Raw genomic sequence first — 23,435 nt, 5'->3', positions numbered from 1 at the left:
AGCCACGTTTCATCTTCAATGCCCTTGCTGATGGAAGGAGGTTTGCACTCAAAATCTCACGATACATGGCCCCATTCATTCTTTCATGTACCCGGATCAGTCGTCCTGGCCCCTTTGCAGAGAAACAGCCCCAAAGCATGATGTTTCCACCACCATGCTTTACAGTAGGTATGGTGTTTGATGGATGCAACTCAGTATTCTTTTTCCTCCAAACACGACAAGTTGTGTTTCTGACCAAACAGTTCCAGTTTGGTTTCATCAGACCATAGGACATTCTCCCAAAAGTCCTCTGGATCATCCAAATGCTCTCTAGCAAACTTCAGATGGGCCCGGACATGTACTGGCTTAAGCAGTGGGACACGTCTGGCACTGCAGCATCTGAGTCCATGGTGGCGTAGTGTGTTACTTATGGTAGGCCTTGTTACATTGGTCCCAGCGCTCTGCAGTTCATTCACTAGGTCCCCCCGCGTGGTTCTGGGATTTTTGCTCACCGTTCTTGTGATCATTCTGACCCCACGGGGTGGGATTTTGCGTGGAGCCCCAGATCGAGGGAGATTATCAGTGGTCTTGTATGTCTTCCATTTTCTAATTATTGCTCCCACTGTTGATTTCTTCACTCCAAGCTGGTTGGCTATTGCAGATTCAGTCTTCCCAGCCTGGTGCAGGGCTACAATTTTGTTTCTGGTGTCCTTTGACAGCTCTTTGGTCTTCACCATAGTGGAGTTTGGACTCAGACTGTTTGAGGGTGTGCACAGGTGTCTTTTTATACTGATAACAAGTTTAAACAGGTGCCATTACTACAGGTAATGAGTGGAGGAAAGAGGAGACTCTTAAAGAAGAAGTTACAGGTCTGTGAGAGCCAGAAATCTTGATTGTTTGTTTCTGACCAAATACTTATTTTCCACCATAATATGCAAATAAAATGTTAAAAAAACAGACAATGTGATTTTCTGGATTTTTTTTTCTCAGTTTGTCTCCCATAGTTGAGGTCTACCTATGATGTAAATTACAGACGCCTCTCATCTTTTTAAGTGGTGGAACTTGCACTATTGCTGACTGACTAAATACTTTTTTGCCCCACTGTAATACCCGGAGAACAAGGAGCAAAACATGGAATAGATATAAACACTTTTATTATAATTACAAAACATTAAAAGTTAATAGGCAGTAATGGGTCAGAGTAAGAACATTACCAGTAAACACATGAAGGGGAAAACTCTTCCCCCAGCCACCCCTCACTGACCGTGCATTGTAGCCAAAAGGGCAAGGTGTGATGTGAGCCCTACAGAGATACTCAATACTAGAGCCCATATAAACAGGGGTGCACTGTGTGCCATAAGACGTCCATCCCTAGCGTAGGGGTTTAGAAAGTGCACCCAGTAAATAATGAAGGCAAATAGGTAAAAACAACCAGTTGGCTTACCGCAGGAGGGATGAAGAGGGAAGGGCGCAGCCAGAGAGCGACGCGCGTTTCGCGGCGCTGCACGCCGCTTTCTCAAGGGGATGAGGAGTGACAGTGAGCAGGACCTAAAGATACCCCCCGACCCCGGTCACATGGGTAAAGCCGGCCAATGATCGTGGCGCGAGCGGCGCATGCGCACTGTAGCGGCAGGGTCCTGGCATGGAGACAGGGCGTCAACCAAAGTGCGCAGGCGCCGGGAAGAAATCCCGGAGCAGGCACAAAAGGTAACTAGATGCCCGCCCACATGTCTGAGCCGGCCGCATACAGCGCGATGCGCACGGCCACTTGGGAAACAAGGCCACCATAACGAGCAGACACAAAAAAGAATAAAGAATATAACCATACATAATTACAGCGTCAATGGTGAAATACAGAGTGGATGTGCATATAATGAAGAAAATCACGAGACGCTGCAGTATCGGTATAATAAGGTCCGCTTGTGTAGTGGTCAGCCCATTCTTAATCCGGCTGCGATGTGCTTGCTTGTAAATAGCAGGAGTGTGAATGAGTCCATAAGGGGTCGGACTGGTGAGGATGAGGTCCATACAATAATGTACTAATAATAAAGAAACAGAATAAAAACAATTAAAAACAAGGAAAAGATGACAGCAAATCTGACTGACATGGTGGGGAACCCAAAGCAAAGGAACAGGAGGAAATAAGTAAACTCATAAATTAAGTTATAGAATGAGAAAAACTCAAGGATTCATTTAGGCCTTTGGGAGTTAAAGTATCTAATAGGACGATAAATCCAGCTTGAGGATTTTATGAGGTGTCTTAATGACAATTCGTGCAATATACACCTTACGTATACTTCCAATACAACTACGGTCGATTTCCTGGACATCCGTCTGGAGGTAGACTCTGACCAGCGTATCCAGACGGATGTCTTCAGGAAACCGACGTCTGTCAACTCGTTATTGCACGTCACCTCTGCGCATTATCCAGCCACTGTCAGGGCCGTCCCGGTCGGACAATTCCTCAGGATGCGGCGAATCTGTTCCTCCGAGGCTAGATTTGAACATCAGGCCGATGACCTAAAGCAAAGGCTTATAGCTCGGGGATACAGCCATAGGTCTATAAAAACTGGCTACGACTGCGCCAGACAAACCCCTCGGAGCAGTTTATTATACTCTAATAAACGACGTCGTGCTGCCGGTGGTAGCGCACCCATCAGATTTATCTCCACCTATAATCACGAGTGGGAAAATATGCGCTCCATCCTCACAAAACATTGGTCTGTCCTCTGAACCGAACCCTCCCTGGCTGCCTCCCTGGGCAATCTCCCTCTCATGACCCCAAAGAGGTGTAAAAACCTTAGCGACATTCTGGTCAGGAGCCATTATGTTCCTGTCTCCACGAATGTCTTCGGTTCTAGTGGCCCTCGCCCTGGCTCCTTTTCATGTGGGCACTGTCTTGCCTGTACCAATGTCCTGCGCTGCTCGAACTTTTTTTCAAGCGATGGATCAAGAGAATTCCAAATAAGACAACGTATAACCTGTGGCACCACCAACGTAATATATTACGCCACTTGCCCGTGCCCAAAGGTATACGATGGTCTTACTACCCGCGAACTTCGTGTTCGCGTACGGGAGCATGTACGGGACATTGGCGCGGCCAAGACGGTGCCCACTATAAATGACCTTAAGACGATCCCTCGCCATTTCAGGTCACATCATAACTGTGACGCGAGACTACTTTCCATTAGGGGGATTGACGCACTCCACTTGGGCATTAGGGGTGGTGACAATAAAAAACGTCTGGCCCAGATTGAAGCCAAGTGGATCGTCCTATTAGATACTTTAACTCCCAAAGGCCTAAATGAATCCTTAAGTTTTGCTCATTATCTATAACTTAATTTATGAGTTTATTTATTTCCTCCTGTTCCTTTGCTTTGGGGTCCCCACCATGTCAGTCAGATTTGCTGTCATCTTTTTCTTGTTTTTAATTGTTTTTATTCTGTTTCTTTATTATTAGTACATTATTGTATGGACCTCATCCTCACCGGTCTGACCCCTTATGGACTCATTCACACTCCTGCTATTTACAAGCAAGCACATCGCAGCCGGATTAAGAATGGGCTGTGTTATGATCCGGTGACCATGGAGCCGCATGAAACTTTCTCTGGAGTAGGTGGTAACTGTACTGACCGCAAATCCTGAACTAACACCGCAACTAGAAGTAGCCGTGGGGTGTGCCTAACAAACCCTAGACACCTCGACACAGCCGGAGGACTAAATACCCCTATAGATGGAAATAGGAATTCTACCTTGCCTCAGAGCAGAACCCCAAAGGATAGGCAGCCCCCCACGAATATTGACTGTGAGTAGGAGAGGAAAGACACATGCAGGCAGAAAACAGGATTTAGCAAAAGAGGCCACTCTAGCTAAATAGGAAAGGATAGGAAAGAATACTAAGCGGTCAGTATTAAAACCCTTCCAAAAATATCCACAGCAGATAATACAAAAAATTCCACCATCTAACTAAAGACGTGGAACGTATATCTGCAACTCCTGAGAATCCAACTAGACTGAGTAAATACTGACACAATCTAAGCTGGACAAGAAAAAACAAATGAATAGCACTGGATTATCAAGCACACAGCATGAGTGCCACAGAAAAAAACCAGACACTTATCTTTGCTGATTTGGCAGCAAGGCAGGAGGAACCAGACAGAGGTCCAACACCTCCCAACAACCATGGACAACTGGCAAGGACTAATTAATCCTGCACACCTAAATACCCCAGTCAGAACTGCAATCAGCAGATACACCTGACCAGGACTGCAACCCAGGGACAACTGCATTACCACCTACAACCACCGGAGGGAGCCCAAAAGCAGAATTCACAACAGGGCTGACCACTACACAAGCGGACCTTATTATACCGATACTGCAGCGTCTCGTGACTTTCTTCATTATATGCACATCCACTCTGTATTTCACCATTGACGCTGTAACTATGTATGGTTATATTCTTTATTCTTTTTTGTGTCTGCTCGTTATGGTGGCCTTGTTTCCCAAGTGGCCTTGTTTCCCAAGTGGCCGTGCGCATCGCGCTGTATGCGGCCGGCTCAGACATGTGGGCGGGCATCTAGTTACCTTTTGTGCCTGCTCCGGGATTTCTTCCCGGCGCCTGCGCACTTTGGTTGACGCCCTGTCTCCATGTCAGGACCCTGCCACTGCAGTGCGCATACGCCGCTCACGCCACGGTCATTGGCCGGCCTTACCCATGTGACCGGGGTCGGGGGGGTATCTTAAGGTCCTGCTCACTGTCACTCCTCATACCCTTGAGAAAGCGGCGCGCCGCGAAACGCGTGTCGGGGGTCGCTCTCTAGCTGCGCCCTTCCCTCTTCATCCCTCCTGCGGTAAGCCAACTGGTTGTTTTTACCTATTTGCCCTCATTATTTACTGGGTGCACTTTCTAAACCCCTACGCTAGGGATGGACGTCTTATGGCACACAGTGCACCCCTGTTTACATGGGCTCTAGTATTGAGTATCTCTGTAGGGCTCACATCATACCCTGCCCTTTTGGCTACCATGCACGGTCAGTGAGTGGTGGCTGGGGGAGGAGTTTTCCCCTTCATGTGTTTACTGGTAATGTTCTTACTCTGACCCATTACTGCCTATTAACTTTTAATGTTTTGTAATTATAATAAAAGTGTTTATATCTATTCCATGTTTTGCTCCTTGTTCTCCGGGTATTATATTCATCTATTATAACAGAAAGCATTGGTACTGAGATGTGGTCTGTGGTCCCCACCTGCAGAACCACGCCTTTATTGAGTGTGTCTTGATAATTGCCAATAATTTCCATCTGTTGTCTATTCCATTTGCACAACAGCATGTGAAATTGATTGTCAAACAGTGTTGCTTCCTAAGTGGACAGTTTGATTTCACAGAAGTTTGATTTACTTTGAGTTATATTCTGTTGTTTAAATGTTCCCTTTATTTTTTTCATCAGTGTATAAGCAGCCTTGACCACATTTTCAGTGAATTTTGACAACCTTTAATATATCTTGCCTATTCACAAGCCTAGCCAAATAACAGAATCATCTATGGGCGCATTTTTTAATTTTGAGGTTTTTAATGTCTAGTTCTTCATCTTCCACCTACAATGTATGTACTCTCCAAATTTACCCATATGTGGACAGTTACATATTTTTACCTCATTTATAAATTATGTAGCAAAACGATAAAAAAACAACAAAAATAAACCTTTGCATAGTGTTTCCATGTTATCTCAATATTTGTTTGCACTCATCGTTTCATATTATCTCCTGCAGGAGCTGCCAGAAAAGTGGAACAACACCAAAAAAACTGCAGTTACTGTGAAACATGACCTGGCTCCCCTGCAGATAGCGGAAGTGTCTGTGGTCAGGAAAAGATGTGCTGCTTTTGATGTAAGTAAAGTTCTGTATCACACTATGTGCAGTATTCTATCATTCAGCCAGCAATGTCACAAAGTCACAGACATCCACTTTACTCTATTTGTGTTACTTTACAGATGAAGCAGAATTATTTTCGAGAGATGTTTTGCCTGGAAGCTCCTTTTTCATATAATTCCCAGAATCCGTATGTTCTACTGGATAAAGTATGTAAAATAAGCAGTCAACAAATGTTTGTAATGCAAAGCTTTGGATATTGAAAGAGTTGTCCACAACAATCCATTTTCAAGCCCTATGTTGCCACTCAATAAAATAATAACTCTTAGGGCTCGCTCACAATCGTACGAGTGCTATCCGATTATTTTATCACATAGCACTAAGACCAATGTTAGGCTGGTTTCACATTTGCGTTTTTTGCCGCTGCGTTTTAGCGCAAAAAAAGCATGCGTTTTTTTCCCTATACTTAACATTAAAATCGCATGCGTTTTTTTGCATGCGTTTTGACGACGCATGCGTCGTTTCTATGCTTGCGTTTTGTTGCAGAAATGCAACATGTAGTAATTTCTAGCGGCGTTTTTTAGCCGCAAAAAAAGCATGCTTTTTTTGCGGCAAAAAAACGTATTGCTGTCTATGTAAACGCATACGTTTTTAAGCACATGCGTTTGCATGCGTTTTTAAACGCATGCGTTTCAATAGAAAAACACAAGAATACACACTGATAAGCCACCCCCCAACCCTAACCCTAGGGATCCTAACCCTAACCCTTAGGGTTAGGGTTAGGATCCCTAGGGTTAGGATCCCTAGGGTTAGAGTTAAGGTTAGGGTTAGGATCCCTAGTGGGTTAGGGTTAGGATCCCTAGGGTTAGGGTCCCTAGGGTTAGGGTTAGGATCCCTAGGGTTACTAGGGATCCTAACCCTAATCCTAACCCTAGCTATTTCTGTTTATAGTGGGTTTTCTAGCTGATTTTGATGATTGGCAGCTGTCACACACTTCTCATCATGCTTTGCAAAAACGCAGGAAAAAACGCATGTAAATGCGTCAAAACGCCGCGTTTGTTTTAAAACATGCAAAAATGCATGCGTCTAAAAAATGCAGCGTTTAAACGCGTTTCCATGCGTTTTTTTCACCACATGCGTTTGCGTTTAAAACGCTGCATTTTTAAACGCAAAAGTGAAACCAGCCTTATTCAATGGGGAAGTGCTGATACACAATTTGTTTGAAATCGGAAGACATTCACCCATTCAAGTCTATGGGTGGATGGAAGACACCGGAGAGTACTTGGATGACATCCTATTACAGTCTGTTTTTTGTGGACTCAAATAATGAAGAAGATGGAGAAATTTTGTTCTCCATCTTCATCCCACTCTATGCTCCAATTCTCTCATCCTAGAGGATCACATCACACTATGCTGAAACTCAGATCAAACACTAATCAGAGTTTGATCAGAATGTCATTTGCATAATCAGCCTGATTCTCTTAGGTTAGGGAGTCTACGGCCCTATGACCATTATCTTATATTCACCTCTGGTGCTGAGCTGTTCCAGCAATGTGGGCACTGGCTCTCCCAGGATCGTGTGACATTGGCCACAAGGATCGCATGACATAGCAATCAGAGCTGGCTTCACTCTTCCCTTCTTCCAACAAATCAGAAAACTGGAGGAAGTTAGAGCTACGGCTGCTCTCTTACTTTCTACTGATGTCAATTGCATCCATAGGAGAGGAGAGCAAAGCCAGCACTGATTGGCCTCTGGGATCGCATAGCATATGTCACATGAGCCCTGGGTCAACCAGTGCCGATGGAACAATGCCGCCTTTGGAGGTAAGAAAAAATGTTACTTTAGTTGAAGGGTGAAACTTGGGGATTGAAAAGGGGTTGTTCGAGTAGTGAACAATCCCTTCAAGTTGTAGTAAATAAAAGATGATCAAACATCTTTATTAAGTAATTGTTAACAAAAAAGGTAAAGATATAACAAATTATACAAAAAAGGGGGTGGTAAGCCAAAAAGTTAAAATTAACCCAAGATCAAAGACAAGAAGAGATGACACATGTTCCAAAAGTAGCAGAGAAATAAAGTGCAAGTCAAAGAATGAACACACAGTTACGTAATTCAAATGCAAAACAAGTAAAAAAAAAATCTATGAATTGAGGTGCCAACAATATTGAAGTCGCATACAATAAATAATGTAAAGTACAAATGGTGCATGTAGTAAAAAGGACATAATTTGGCTCACCCACCAGCTACCCAATGCGCGTTTCAACAACGCTTTGTCAGGGGTGGTTGTAGGTAATTGAGCAAACCAAAAGGAAACACTAATAGTTTTCCTGTCCCATAAGAGCAGTTTTGTGGAAAAGCGGAGGCATACTGTATTTACCCGTATAATAGTTGCCAGCTTCTTTCATGATTGCAAGCAGAACCATTGGGAAGGTTTAAAACATTTTATGATGAAGTAGGTCCATTGGGGAGATGGGTTTCCTAAAAACGTCTTTCCTTTCTTGCAATGCACAGTTGATGTGCTCACATGTAGTAAACAATTGTCCTAAATTTATCTTCTGTCACTTTAAAACGGATGTCTGCCTTTCTCTCCCAGGCCAACCAAGATCTACGTACCCTCGAGCTCGAAGTGCGACACATACATGACTCTGCTGATCTGTTTGACGTAGCCGTTCCTGATTATAAGCAGATGAAGAAATGTCGCGAGGAAACTAAACTGCTTAAAGAATTGTGGGATATTATATATTATGTTCAGGTTTGTGGAAATGATTATAAATCTTTTATCTACCACAACATGTAAAAAATAGTTTCAAATAATCTGGATCTGCCAATGAGCCTGCAGATAAATATTCAAAGTCTATGGCCAGCCTCAAAGGGAACCTGTCACCCCCAAAATCGAAGGTGAGCTAAGCCCCCGATGTATCCTGAAAGATGAGAAATAGAGGTTAGATTATACTGACCCAGGGGCGGCTGTGGTCTGGTCCGATGGGCGTCGCGGTCCGGTCTGGGGCCTCCCATCTTCTTATGATGACGTCCTCTTCTTGAATTTACGCTGCGGCTCTGGCGCAGGCGTACTTTGTCTGCCCTGTTGAGGGCAGAGCAAAGTACTGCAGTGCGCAGGCGCCGGGCCCATCGGACTGGACCGCAGCCGGACCGCCCCTCGGTGAGTATTATCTAACCTCTTTTTCTCATCTTTCAGGTTACATCGATGGCTTATCTATGGCATTCCAGAATGCTGTAGATAAGCCCCTGATGCTGGTGGGCTTAGCTCATCTTCAATTTTGGGGGTGACAGATTTCCTTTAAAGGGCTCATACACTTTAGAAAACTGTTGCCCGAAAAGAGAACCTGTCACAAAATTTTTCATGTTGAACCTGTGACACGATGTAATAGTGGCTGCAGAGAAGAAAACTTTTTATTTTTTTTTATTTTTTTTAATTTTACCTCTCCATTACAAAGATATTTGTTTTTAATCTCACACCACACATCTCCATATACCTTGAACCAACACAAGAGGTAAGAAGGGACACATCTGTATATTGCGCCATTATATCCAATCCTACACAGATACAAAACTAATTCTGTCAATATCTACATCCACTATTGAGAGATAAGTGATTAAAGAGCGTCTACCAAACTATGGCATAATACTATATTTCATCTATTAAATTACTTAGGAAATTTAAAGGGGTTGTCTGCTACTTTCCAACACCAAGTTAATCACTTCCAGATAATAAAAATAATCTATGTTCGCTTCCCACAGCAGCGCCGTTATAAGGACGTTGGTGCTTCTGTTCCTGAAGGGTTTTCTGATATTGTTGTATCACATGACCTATGCAGCCAATCATCAGCTGCTGATCGGCTGCAGCTCATCAATATTTCAACAAAATATTAACGGCTGCTTTTGATCAGTGGCTGCTGATTGGTGTCTGTGATCATCTGATACAACAATACGTTGTGACATGGTGGGAACAGTACAGGTATATGAGATAAACATAGTTTGCACTGCTGGACACAAACAGAAGAGGCGCCTGTGCAAGAACAGGATATGGACCCTCTGCTGTCTAGTAGCTCATCATAATGCACAATTCCACCTGCGTTGGAGGTATAAATGGGCCCCCTTATCTTTTGGGCTCCTGTGTGGCTGCACAGGTTGCACCAATAATATGTCCAGCCCTGATAGATTGGTTTTATTTTCTATGGATGACCCCTATAAGATCTCTCTCTTTATTGGTTACTGAATCATTGGTAGGTGTGAAGCCAATATTCTGGGGTTTCTTTACTCATCTTGCATGTGATAAGAGCTGACCGATCGATGTAGGAATTGTATCTGTAGGATATTCCAGTTTTTACTGTTTTTCCATGTCTTGATTGTCACTTTTCTGTCTGTAATATTTACTTCATAGAATAGTATTGCTGATTGGGTTAAAACGCAGTGGAAGCAGATTAATGTGGAACAGATGGACGTCGAGCTAAGAAGGTTTTCAAAGGCAAGTTCCACAGCTGTTGCTTTTATGAAAAGCTTTGTTTTAATAAATTGTTCTGCAATACACTATTCAACAATTTTAGGCTACAAAACAAACAAGTATGACTCTTTTTAGATATGTCTCGGAGTCTCCATTGCAGATGTCAAAATGCATACAACATACGTTATTTAAACCTGATGAGGCGAGTGTAGTTACTATGAAAATCCATGTCAGGATAGCTGTTTAGCCCTTTCTAAAAATGTAAACCCAATCACTGCCCACTTGGCTTGATGGACAGTTCTTCGGCGTCTTTCCTTTCTGCTTCTGCAGAATTTCCGCTGCATTTGTCAGTCAAGCCTGGTGGGCTTAGTCTAAATACACTTCCATTTATGAGCCCACTCTTTAGCTGAACTTGTAGAATGGTCATTTCAGTATGTGGATTGTTCAGCAATTCTGATACGGATTTTATATGTGTTTTTATATAGATTTTATATAAATACAGCGGCCTCATAAGGTCTAAGAGTTTTGTTCTATAATATATCCAGTTTTTATTGAGTAATCTGCCAACAGATCCTCTATAAGTATGTTCATTTACAACTGCCCATCTGCATTCTGCAGGTGCTCTCCTGGCCTTCATTTCACAAGCAAGCCATTGATTTGCATGGAAGCTGTGTAATACATCACCCCTCCTGTGGTGGCGCTGCAGTAAAATTAAATATTTACTGTCAGATTTCTCTACAGATTACAGCTTAATACTTGAGTTGTCAACAGGAGAACACTTTTTTTTTTTTTTTAAACCGTCTATTGTCAAGAAACTCTTAGCAATTAGGGATTGTCTGAAGCGTAGAAACTTAATATAATTCTTCTGTTGCTGACAGTTTTTTTTTTCTCCACGAAGGGTTAGGTGCAGCTCCTCAGATGTGATTCCTTTCATAGCAGATGGTGTTCTGTACTGTTCATTTAAGACTAGAACTTACTTTCTAAAGAGAAAAGAGAGACTGACCGCACTCACTCATTGAGGCGCCAGGTCCACATCCAGGGAACCTTACTGGAACATCCACATAGTCCATAAAGAAACAAAGAACCAGCGCTCCATCCGGGTGTAGTATTCCAAACAACGATCTTTATTGAGCCATGTAACCGCAACGTTTCGACCCGGAGGTCATGCTTGAAAAAGACATCCGGGTCGAAACGTTGCTGTTACATGGCTCAATAAAGATCGTTGTTTGGAATACTACACCTGGATGGAGCGCTGGTTCTTTGTTTCTTTATAGAACTTACTTTCTGAGATTTTGAACACTTAAAGGGGTCCACATTTGGAGACCCCTTTTATTCTTACTGTAATGCATGTAATTGGTGGCTAAAAAAAAAATCATTTTTGCTGTTGGGGTTCATTAAAAAATGTACAACATTTGATTTGTTTTCTGTGGTCCTATTGCTGGCTGCAAAATAAGGTCACTGACAATCCATCAATCGGCCAACCACAACCGTCTGATTGGGAGTTTTTAACTATTTTATCTGTCTGTTTCTAAGCTCTCATCAGCTGATTTATGACCATACACCACATTGGAGTTGAATGTGGAGCCCGCAAAAAAAATTGTGCGTATTTTTTATTGAAACACCATTTCAAAAATATGTTTTAGCCCCAACTAAATGGTTTTAAAAATTAAAAGTTGGACACCTGGTTCAAATGCATTTCTTCGCGGGACCATATTACTTAGAATTAGAACTATTGCTATGTCAATCAATCTTGTTTTTCTTTTAAATGATTTTTTGAATTCATTTTTTCTTGCAGGAGCTCTTGTCTCTAGATAAGCAGGTTCGTCCATGGGATGCATATGTTGGCTTGGATATGACTGTAAAAAACCTTGTCACATCTTTACGAGCAGTGACTGACCTACAAAACCCAGCAATTAGGGAAAGACATTGGCACCAGCTAATGATTGCAACGAAGGTCAGTTTTATCTACCAAGAGAATTGTAAATCTTTGGGAGAACCTATTATCTGTTTCATGGTGTCCTAGCCACTGGAAAAGCTTCTCCTTTGCAGAAAAACATGCTTTATTCTAAAATGTTTTGGTGTTGTGTGGTTTTGAAAAAAGGCGGGGGTAGAAATGTCTCCTGGGCAGGTTCCCGTTTGGGCTTCTTCCATTCTGGCTTGGTTTGATTTGCTGATCTCCTCCAGTATGGAAGCAGGGAAATGTCTGTCAATCAAGTAGTCTATGGGGGCTTTCTGGTTAGGAAAGTTGGAGGGGACCACACAGCAGGTGCTTCTTCTCCTGACTTACGCTCTAAAACTATGTTTTCCACGATACATCTCAGTTTTTGATAATGTCATTTGTCATAAGGAGGGAACCTTTTTTTTTGTTTCATGTTGCCTGTGGTTTAAGGAAGCATAAAATTGCTAATAGGTTATTTTTAATACCAAACATGGTATTTAATTAAGATGTCATTATGTAATTGACCACAATACCAAACAACAAATACTTTTACCACTTCCTTTCTTGAAGCTTATTTTTATTAGACAAAGATGACTAAAAACATACATAGTGATCAGCCATAACCTGATTATCAGCTGCCTAATGTTTAGTATATTCCACCAAAGGCACTAAAATTTCACAGAGCCAATGAAGCGTTGACTCCATCAGATCTCTGAAGATGTCCTGTGGTGGCACCAAACATTAGCACAAGACTTTTTAAGTCCTATACGTTGGACGTTGGAGCCTTCTTGGATCTGGCTTTAATGCAGCATATCCTATTAGTTAAGAAATTTGGAGGCAAAGTCAACCTAGTGTTCTCTTATGTCCCTCAAGCCATTACCTAGCAGTATTTTCAGTGTTGGAGGGGGCATTATCCTGATGAAAGAGGGCACTGCCATTAGGAAATTCTATTCCCATTAAGGAAGGTGTTTGACACAAACCATCTATCTAAACATTACAAAGGAATATGAATGTGTGAGGCCACGCTTTCCCAGCAGTACATTGCCTGGAGCATCACGTTGCCTCCCTCACTTGTCTTTATAGTGCATTCTGCTGCCATCTTTTTTATAGATATGTGACACGCATGCACTCTGCCATCCACATGACGCAAAAGAAAAAGTGGTTTTCAGAGGAGGCCACCTTCTTCCATTGCTCCATTATCCAGTTCTGATGCTCACATAGACATTGTAAGCGCTTTCGGCAGTGGACCTCATAGTACTATGACTTGTTTTTGGCTACACATTCCCATACTTAACAAACTGTGATACACTATGTGCTCATGGCAAGAGAGAACATTAGCACAACTGGAAAGTGCTGCTCAAGTAGGATCCCAAACCTTATATCCTTAAGTGAATACTTGGCACACACCAGATAGATTACAGTAAAAAGGTTTTATGTGGTTAAGCACATACAATATACAGCTGTTTCAGTCATATAAACCTTCCTCAATGTACCCTAATGTGCCTCATCAGGCATGACTAGCAGTGGACACCGTGTCTTCTACCCCTTGTATACTACCAGGCTGGATTTACTTCCACAGATCCACTGACTGTGTTTCCTGGCATCTTCTGAGCTACAAATCCCATAATCAGTTTATTATGGGGGATCCCCTTATTACCTATAAGTACTTCTTTAGGGTACATTGAGGAAGGTCTATATGACTGAAACACCTGTATATTGTATGTACTTAACCACATTAAACCTTTTCACTGCAATCTCTTTGGTGTGTGCCAAGTCTTCACATAACACTATGATCGGACACCTTTCTGTCACACTATAATTTAACTTTTCCAGCAATTAGTCGCTCTTTTTTGGGATCAGACTAGACTTTGCTCACCACATGTATCAGTGAATCCTGTCTCTTGTTGGACCTATTTTGGTAGGTTCTCACCACTTCATTCCATGAACAACCCCACAAGACCATAAATATATGCTGCCTATTATAGCCCACCAATTGACAGGTGTCAGTCTTACTATGGCTGATTGGCGTATACATATGTAAACTGGAGATATTGGAATACACCATTGATAGCAAAACTGTTCCTTAACCTACAATCCTCTGCCTCCAAACACAGACAGCCCCCTCATGCCCTCTCCTGCTCCCACCTGCTAACACTTTCTCTGCTCCTTCTCACTGCTGGTGATATCTCTCCAAATCCTGGTCCTCCTCACCACATTCCCACAGTCATTTCTACCTCCCATCCACGCTCTATCACAAACTTCCGTAACCTCTCTAACCTTATACCCATTCATCCAGCCCCGCTTCCCCAGTCCCACTAACAGGAGCTCTGTGGAATGCTCGCTCTGTCTGCAACAAGCTTTCCTACATCCATGATCTTTTTGTTACTACCAAACTTTCCTTCCTCGCCATCACCGAAACCTGGCTCACCCCTTCTGACACAGCCTCTCCTGCTGCACTTTCGTATGGTGGCATCCACCTTTCTCACACCCCCCACCACAGCAGCAAACATGGCGGAGGAGATGGTTTTCTCCTGTCAGATACCTGCTCCTTCACCCCAATCCCACTGCCACCCTCTGTTACCCTCCCTTCCTTTGATGTGCACTCTGTGCGCATCTACTCCCCCTCCAACCTCCAACTGGCTGTCATCTACCGCCCCCCAGGGCCAGCCACCATCTCCTTTGACCACTTCACCACCTGGCTACTTAATTTCCTTTCTGCGGACATCCCTACTATCATCATGGGTGACTTCAACATCCCCATTGACACTTCCCTCTCAGCTGCCACTCTACTTCTATCTCTCACTTCCTCCTTCAGCCTCACTCAATGGTCTTCTACAGCCACCCACAAAGATGGCCACACACTGGACCTTATCTTCACCCGCCTCTATCTAACCTCTCTAACTCACCTCTTCCTCTCTCTGACCACAACCTTCTGACATTCTCTTCCCTCTCCACTCCATGTCTACAATCCCCACCCCACAAACTTTCACACCCTCGCAGAAATCTTAAAACACCTTGACCTACACTCATTCTCTGAATCCCTCCTCCCTCTCACAGATATAAGTTCCTTACACAATGCGGATGACGCTGCCGCTCTATATAACACCACAATAGCTGTAGCTTTGGAATCTGCTGCCCCACTTACACATACCAAAGCTCGCAAAATCAACAGACAGCCCTGGCACACCAGTCTGACCAAAGAACTGAGGCGAACTTCCAGGGCTGCTGAGCGCAGATGGAAAAGATCCCACTCCAACGAGCACTTCATCACATTCAAACAGTCCCTCACTACTTTCAAGACCACACTCGCCGCAGCTAAACAAACCTACTTCTCAACTCTCATATCCTCCCTGTCTCACAACCCTAAACAGTTATTTAACACCTTCAATTCTCTCCTCCGTCCCCCAGCACCTCCTCCCTCCCCACTCATCTCAGCTGAAGACTTTGCCTCATTTTTCAAGCAGAAGATTGATAACATCAGAGACGGTTTTGGTCAACAACCCCCAGAGCCCTTCCACCCGACTTCCCAGCCCTCCACCTCCAAAACCAATTTCTCCACCATTACAGAAGATCGACTCTCCACTCTACTCTCAAGATCATATCTCACCACCTGTGCACTTGACCCGATCCCATCCCACTTCATCCCAAACCTCACCACAGTCTTCATCCCAACCCTAACCCATCTCTTCAACCTATCACTAACAACTGGTGTTTTTCCCTCAAGCTTTAAACATGCCTCCATCACACCTCTCCTCAAAAAGCCCTCTCTTGACACATCCTCTGTTTCTAGCTATCACCCTATATCACTTCTCCCCTATGCCTCCAAGCTACTGGACCAACACGTTTACCTTGAACTGTCCTCCCATCTCTCTTCTTGCTCCCTCTTTGACCGCTTACAATCTGGCTTCCGGTCACACCACTTCACTGAAACTGCCCTAACTAAGGTCACCAATGACCTCTTAACCGCCAAGAGCAAGCGACACTACTCTGTCCTCCTCCTCCTCGACCTGTCGGCTGCCTTTGACACAGTGGACCATTCCCTATTATTACAGACCCTCTCATCCCTTGGCATCACAGACTTGGCCCTATCCTGGATCTCATCATACCTAACAGACCGGACATTCAGCGTCTCCCACTCACACACCACCTCCTCACCTCGCCCCCTATCTGGCGGAGTCCCGCAAGGTTCAGTCCTAGGGCCCATGCTCTTCTCCCTTAACACCTTTGGCCTGGGACAGGTCATAGAATCTCATGGCTTTCAGTATCATCTCTATGCTGATGACACACAGATCTACATCTCTCGACCAGATATCACCTCCCTACTAACCAGAATCCCTCAATGTCTGTCCACTATTTCATCCTTCTTCTCCGCTTGATTACTGAAACTTAACATAGACAAAACAGAATTCATCATCTGTCCCCCATCTCACGTGACCCCCCCCCAAACGAACCTTTCCATTACAGTAAATGGCTGCCCACTCTCCCCAGTCCCACAAGCTCGCTGCCTCGGGGTAATCCTTGATGCTGATCTCTCCTTCAAACCACATATCCAAGCCCTTTCCACTTTCTGCCGACTTCTTCAACTCAAAAATATTTCACAAATTCGTTCATTCCTCAACCAAGAATCTGCAAAAACCCTAGTCCATGCCCTCATCATCTCTCGCCTTGACTACTGCAACCTCCTGCTCTGTGGCCTCTCCTCTAACACTCTCGCACCCCTCCAATCTATTCTAAACTCTGCTGCCCGACTAATCCATTCGTTCCCCCGCTATTCCACAGCTTCTCCCCTCTGTCAATCCCTTCACTGGCTCCCCATTGCCCGGAGACTCCAGTACAAAACCCTAACCATGACGTACAAAGCCATCCACAACCTGTCTCCTCCATACATCTGTGACCTCATCTCCCGCTACTTACCTGCACGCAACCTCCGATCCTCACAAGATTTCCTTCTCTACTCCCCTATTATCTCCTCTTCCCACAATCGTATACAAGATTTCTCTCGCGTATCACCCCTACTCTGGAACCCTCTACCCCAACATATCAGACTCTCACCTACCATCGAAACCTTCAAAAAGAACCTGAAGACCTACCTCTTCCGGCAAGCCTATAACCTGCAGTGACCACTGATTGACCAAACCGCTGCTCAACCAGCTATACCGTCGCCTATTGTATCCTCACCTAACCCTTGTAGATTGTGAGCCTTCGCGGGCAGGGTCCTCACTCCTCCTGTACCAGTTATAACTTGTATTGTTTAAGATCATTGTACTTGTTTTTATTATGTATACCCCTCCTTACATGTAAAGCGCCATGGAATAAATGGCGCTATAACAATAAACAATAATAATAATAATAGCTGTTTGTTGTTTTCTCCAAGTTGTTTTACAAACCAATTTGCTTATTGATTATTTAAGAATTTCATGATTTTTGCCGTTAGGTCCAGTTCTCAATGACTGAGCAAACCATACTATCAGACTTACTTGCACTGCAGCTGCATAAGGTGGAGGATGAAGTCAGGAACATTGTGGACAAAGCTGTGAAAGAAATGGGTACCGAGAAAGTAAGTCAACAGCGACACTATTTAATGTAGGAAATAATTCACCAAAAATGTGTTTATTAATAACCGCGGTTCTAATTATCAGATACTTACAGAAATTAGCCAGATCTGGACTACTCTGGAGTTTTCTTATGAAAAGCATCATCGCACAGAAACGCCCCTGATAAAGACCGATGAGCAGCTTTTTGAGACTTTGGACAGCAACCAGGTTAGTTTTTGAATTGTAGCCAGACATGACCTCACTGAATTCACAGATGGATCAGAAAACGTAGCGTTTCTACATTTCAGTTCACTTGTTGTGTATGTCCTATTCTAATGTATAATGTATAATGTTCTTCTGTCAACAAACTGTCATGTCAACTATGTAATTCCTTTATGATTTTTATGATTTAAGTCGTGCTGCTGTGATACCATAATTTCCCACGGGATCAATAAAGTGTATCGTATCGTATCGTATCGTTTGCTTTACTTATAGATGGCAAATACTACATGAATCTTTCACTTATTTCCTTCTATGTTGCATCCTTCATCACATGGTCTGTCCATTATTTAGGTGCAGCTACAGGCAATTATGCAAAGCAAATATGTGGAATATTTTATCGAACAAGTGTCCAGTTGGCAGAGAAGGCTGAACCTGGCGGACTCTGTGATTTACATTTGGATGGAAGTCCAGCGCACTTGGTCCCATCTAGAAAGCATTTTTATTGGTTCTGAAGACATCAGAAACCAGCTACCAGAAGACTCCAAGCGATTTGATGGAGTAGATACGGACTTTAAAGTAATTTCTTCTGCCTTCTTAAAAACCAGAATGGATTACAGTTAAATATGAAAAAATAATTTACAGCAATACAGTTAATATTATGGTTTTTACACATTGAGATGAACGCTTTGGTCAATTGTGTAATATAAGGAATAACGTAATCCCCTCCCCCACTATAGATAGTAGAGAACAAATAAATGGCACCTATGGTCCTGCTTTCTTCATGAAAAAAGGCATACAGAGTGGGCTCATCATATGGGTTGTGGGTTGGGTGACCACCGTTCTCCACATAGGTGAAAGTCTTCCATCTCGTGGATATGCCAAAAATACACAAGTATGATAACATCTTTAACTGTTTTGCAATATAACCAATTAATTTGTTACCTATCTATTTAAAAGGAATCTGATACCAGATTTTACTAGCTAATCTAAGAGCAGCATAACTTAAGGGCAGAGACCCTGACGCTAGCAATATATCACTTACTGGGCTGCTTGCTGCGGTGTTGATAAAATCACTGTTTTATTAGCAGGAGATTATCACTAGAGATGACTAATTGGCCAGCAGCCATGTAGTCCAACTACACCCCCAGCACTGATTGGCAGCTTTCTACACAGAAAACTGTCAATCAGTAGTGTGGGCGGGGTTCTACAGAGCTCAGCATTTAGAGAATTGATAGATCCGCAGCAGATAAAATAGGCATGTAATCAAAACTGCAGTAAAGTAAGTGACACATTGCTGGAATTTAGGTCTCTGCCTTACATCATGGTGCTCTCAGATGTGGTAGCAAAAACTTGGTGACAGATTCTCTTTCTAAATTCGAGGAATAGTAAAGAAAAAAGTAAGTCGCGATGGGAAACAGTTGCACAGGAGTTATTCAAATATATCTTTAAAAGCAAAAAATGGGAATGCAATATAGAATACAGTACATAACGGTAAAAAAGTGTGAGCATTTACACATTTTAAACAATTAAAATGGTTGTTCGTCGTAATGGATCCAATCATTAGTCAATTAATCAATCCATTATGACTAAGCAGTAGGAAGTGATGGTTCAAAATGCATAAATGCTCCCCCTTTTTTCGATGATGCATACATACTTTTTGCATTCCCATTTTTGCTCTTAAAATATGTTTAAAATCAGCTGTATTGTTCATAGTGGAAACAACCTGAGTGCTGGAACCACTACTTTCTTAGACTATTCCAGTAGTAATAGTATTATGTAAATGTGGTATTTCCATCAGAAATAAAAATACATAATGTAAATTGTATCTTTCTATTGCACAAACACCTTGATGGAAGCATAGGAAAATTAGTGATTTTCAAGATTTTTTTTTTTGTAACACATTTTATGGTTTTCTTTGAAGGAATTAATGTTTGAGACAGAGAAAATAAGAAATGTCCTGGATGCAACAAATCGTCCCAAACTGTATGAAACTCTTGATGAATTACAGATGAGGTAAAGTTAAATTTTTTTTGGATGTACATATGTAATAATTGAAAGGTAGATCAGGCATACTTTGGGTTTTCTTGCTTCTGTTAAAGTGATTAAGGCAATCTTCTAATGTCACTATATGTTAGCTATTAGTCAGTTATGGTCAGTGGAACCATTACAATACTTTAGCACTGACTACAGTTGTGATTCGCCGGCTCACACAGCATTTATGTATGGACTGGGAGTCACTTTCTCAGTGTAAATTCTATAAGACTCATAACAAGGCTCTCACAGACTTACATTAAGGGAAGAACTGACAATCCCTGGTGTGAGCCAGCAAGGACGAGCTGCGGTCATATGATGCGGGAGAGATATGGAGCAGCGCTGGAAACGGCAAAAATAAGTATTGTAATCACACACCAAACCTGTATTATTGATAGACTATAAAAGCTGAAATAAAAAAAATGTTGCAATGGGTCTTCCTGTATTTTGGATGGATAGTGCTGTTTACAATGCTCTTATTGTCATCAAAAGTACAGTACCCCTAACTCAGAATTCCATATGTATCTCCTTTATAAACCAAAGCCATGACGCTGGTGGTGTGAAAGGGCCTAAAACATTTGTTTAATAACTCATTCAACTGAAAACACACTGATTGTCAGACACATTTTTATCTTTCTTTATATCACTATACAATGTTTTCTATTATTAGCTGCATTTTGTGTGGTTTTGAGAATTTATGATCATTTCTGACTCCATTGCAATCCTCCTTTTTTTTTTTTTATCAGACTATCGCTGTGTGAGAAAGCTTTAGCCCAGTATTTGGAAACTAAGCGTTTGGCTTTTCCTCGTTTTTACTTTGTGTCCTCTGCAGATTTGCTGGATATTCTTTCTAAAGGAAGTCAGCCAAAACAGGTATGTTCGTATGTTGTGTGTGTGTGTATATATGCATATATAAATATATCTTATATCCTATTTCTATTTAAGAAAAAAAATAATATAGGCATTATTTAATAATTATTCATTACTTAAAAGAGATTGGCCACTTTGTCTTCATTTTAACCCCTTCATGACCTTGGGATTTTCCGTTTTTCCGTGTTCGTTTTTCGCTCCCCTCCTTCCCAGAGCCATAACTTTTTTATTTTTCCATCAATATCCCCATGTGAGGGCTTATTTTTTATCAAACGAGTTGTACTTTTGAACGACATCATTGGTTATACCATGTCCTGTACTAGAAAACGAGAAAAAAATTCCAAGTGCGGTGAAATTGCAAAATAAGTGCAATACCACACTTGATTTTTGTTTGGCTTTTTTACAAGGTTCACTTAATTCTAAAACTGACCAGCCATTATGATTCTCCAGGTCATTACGAGTTCATAGACACCAAACATGTCAAGGTTCTCTTTTATCTAAGTGGTGAAAAAAAATTCAAAACTTTGCTAAAAAAAAAAACATTGCGCCATTTTCCGATACCAGTAGCGTCTCCATTTTTCGTGATCTGGGGTCGGTTGAGGGCTTATTTTTTGCGTGCTGAGCTGACGTTTTTATTGATACCATTTGGGTGCAGATACGTTCTTTTGATCACCCGTTATTGCATTTTAATGCAATGTCACGGCGACCAAAAAACGTAATTCTGGTGTTTCGAATTTTTTTCTCGCTACGCTGTATAGCGATCAGGTTAATGCTTTTTTTTGATAGATCGGGCGATTCTGAACACGGCGATACCAAATATGTGTAGGTTTGATTTTTTTTTTTATTGTTTTATTTTGAATGGGGCGAAAGGGGGTGATTTAAACTTTTATATTTTTTTTTATTTTTTTCACAATTTTTTTTACCTTTTTTTTTTTTTAACTTTTGCCATGCTTCAATAGCCTCCATGGGAAGCTAGAAGCTGGCACAACTCGATCGGCTCTGCTACATAGCAGCGATCATCAGATCGCTGCTATGTAGCTAAAATGCAGGCTTGCTATGAGCGCCGACCACAGGGTGGCGCTCACAGCAAACCAGCATCAGTCTCAAGGACCTCTATGGTTGCTATGCAGAAGCATCACTGACCCCCAATCATGTGACGGGGGTTGGCGATGCGCTCATTTCCGGAAGCACCGGTTAAATGCCGCTGTCAGTGTTTGACAGCGGCATTTAACTAGTTAATAGTGGCGGGTGAATCGCGATTTCACCCGCCGCTATTGCGGGCACATGTCAGCTGTTCAAAACAGCTGATATGTTCCTGCTTTGATGCGGGCTCACCGCTGGAGCCCTGTTGTGAATTCAGCTTTTGGGCTCCCTCCGGTGGTTGTAGAGGGTAATGCACTTGTGCCTGGATTGCAGGAGTGGACATGTGTATCTACTAATTGCAGGACTGACTGGGGTATATAGCTTTGCAGGATCCTTTAGTCAGTGCCAGTTGTTCATTGTTTTTGAAGGATTCACTTCCCTGCTGGTCTCTCCAGTTTGCTGTGCTTTTCTACAAAGATAAGTCCTGGCTTTGTTTTTGCTGTCCACCTGCTGTGGACCTTATAGTTCTGTGCATATTCATGTTTTTGTCTTGTCCAGCTTTGTCTGTGAAGGATTTTTTGCAGCCAAGCTGTGTCTCTGGAGATGCAGATATACCCTTCATGTCTTTAGTCAGATGTGGTGATTTGTATTTTCTGTGGTGGATATTTTCTAGTGTTTTAATACTGACCGCATAGTACTCTGTTCTATTCTTTCTTTTTAGCTAGTATGGCTCCTATGCTAAAATCTGATTTTATATCTGCGTATGTTATTTTCCTCTCCTCTCACAGTCAATATTTGTGGGGGGCTATCTATCCTTTGGGGATTTTCTCTGAGGCAAGATAGGTTTCCTGTTTCTGTCTTTAGGGGTAGTTAGATCTTAGGCTGTGCCGAGGGGTCTAGGGAGTGTTAGGTACCCCCCACGGCTACTTCTAGTTGCGCTGCTAGGTTCAGGGTTTGCGGTCAGTACAGGGACCACCTTCTCCAGAGTCCGTCTCATGCTGCTCCTAGGCCATCATAACAGAGCCCGCATCAAAGCGGGGGTTCTGACCTCGGATGTACTATCCCGTCAGAGGTCAGAAAGGGGTTAACAGATGTGTTGAGGTCATGATTTTGTCGCACTTGCTAATATATAAGTGTTACAGGTTCTCCTCCGGCACTTGTTAGCACAGGCTTCATTACAGACCTCACTGTCCACAAAATGGCTGCAGATGGAGGAGCATGTGACCAGACCTGTCCATCAGTTGCCTCCAATTTAAAGACATTTCACCTAGGAATGCTGCTTTTTAATTGCAGGAGGCTGAGGGACTGATCCGGTCACATGCTCCTCCACCAGCAGGCATTTTGTGGACAGAAATATTATGAATAGATGTTATTTTCAGAAATTTCTGCAAAAAGCTGTCCCATGTAAGTGTAGCATTATGGGTGTGTTCACAGAAGTCAGACATG

At 42.6% G+C, this 23,435-nt stretch overlaps 1 protein-coding gene across 1 annotated transcript in view; it reads left to right on the top strand.

The window, feature by feature from the left end:
* Positions 1 to 23,435, top strand: part of DNAH11 (dynein axonemal heavy chain 11) — a 380,134-nt gene that overhangs the window by 97,700 nt on the left and 258,999 nt on the right. The window contains exons 20-29 of the mRNA XM_069729806.1: positions 5,749 to 5,865; positions 5,970 to 6,056; positions 8,442 to 8,600; positions 10,251 to 10,334; positions 12,106 to 12,264; positions 17,684 to 17,806; positions 17,889 to 18,011; positions 18,357 to 18,581; positions 19,927 to 20,018; positions 20,783 to 20,909. Of these exons, the coding sequence (XP_069585907.1) occupies positions 5,749 to 5,865; positions 5,970 to 6,056; positions 8,442 to 8,600; positions 10,251 to 10,334; positions 12,106 to 12,264; positions 17,684 to 17,806; positions 17,889 to 18,011; positions 18,357 to 18,581; positions 19,927 to 20,018; positions 20,783 to 20,909 (1,296 nt within the window). The remainder of the gene's footprint in view (positions 1 to 5,748; positions 5,866 to 5,969; positions 6,057 to 8,441; positions 8,601 to 10,250; positions 10,335 to 12,105; positions 12,265 to 17,683; positions 17,807 to 17,888; positions 18,012 to 18,356; positions 18,582 to 19,926; positions 20,019 to 20,782; positions 20,910 to 23,435) is intronic.

Source organism: Ranitomeya imitator, chromosome 6, assembly GCF_032444005.1.
Source record: "Ranitomeya imitator isolate aRanImi1 chromosome 6, aRanImi1.pri, whole genome shotgun sequence".
NCBI classification, from domain to species: domain Eukaryota; kingdom Metazoa; phylum Chordata; class Amphibia; order Anura; family Dendrobatidae; genus Ranitomeya; species Ranitomeya imitator.
Note: the sequence above shows the minus strand (reverse complement) of the source record. Positions and strands in the feature narration are given on the sequence as shown.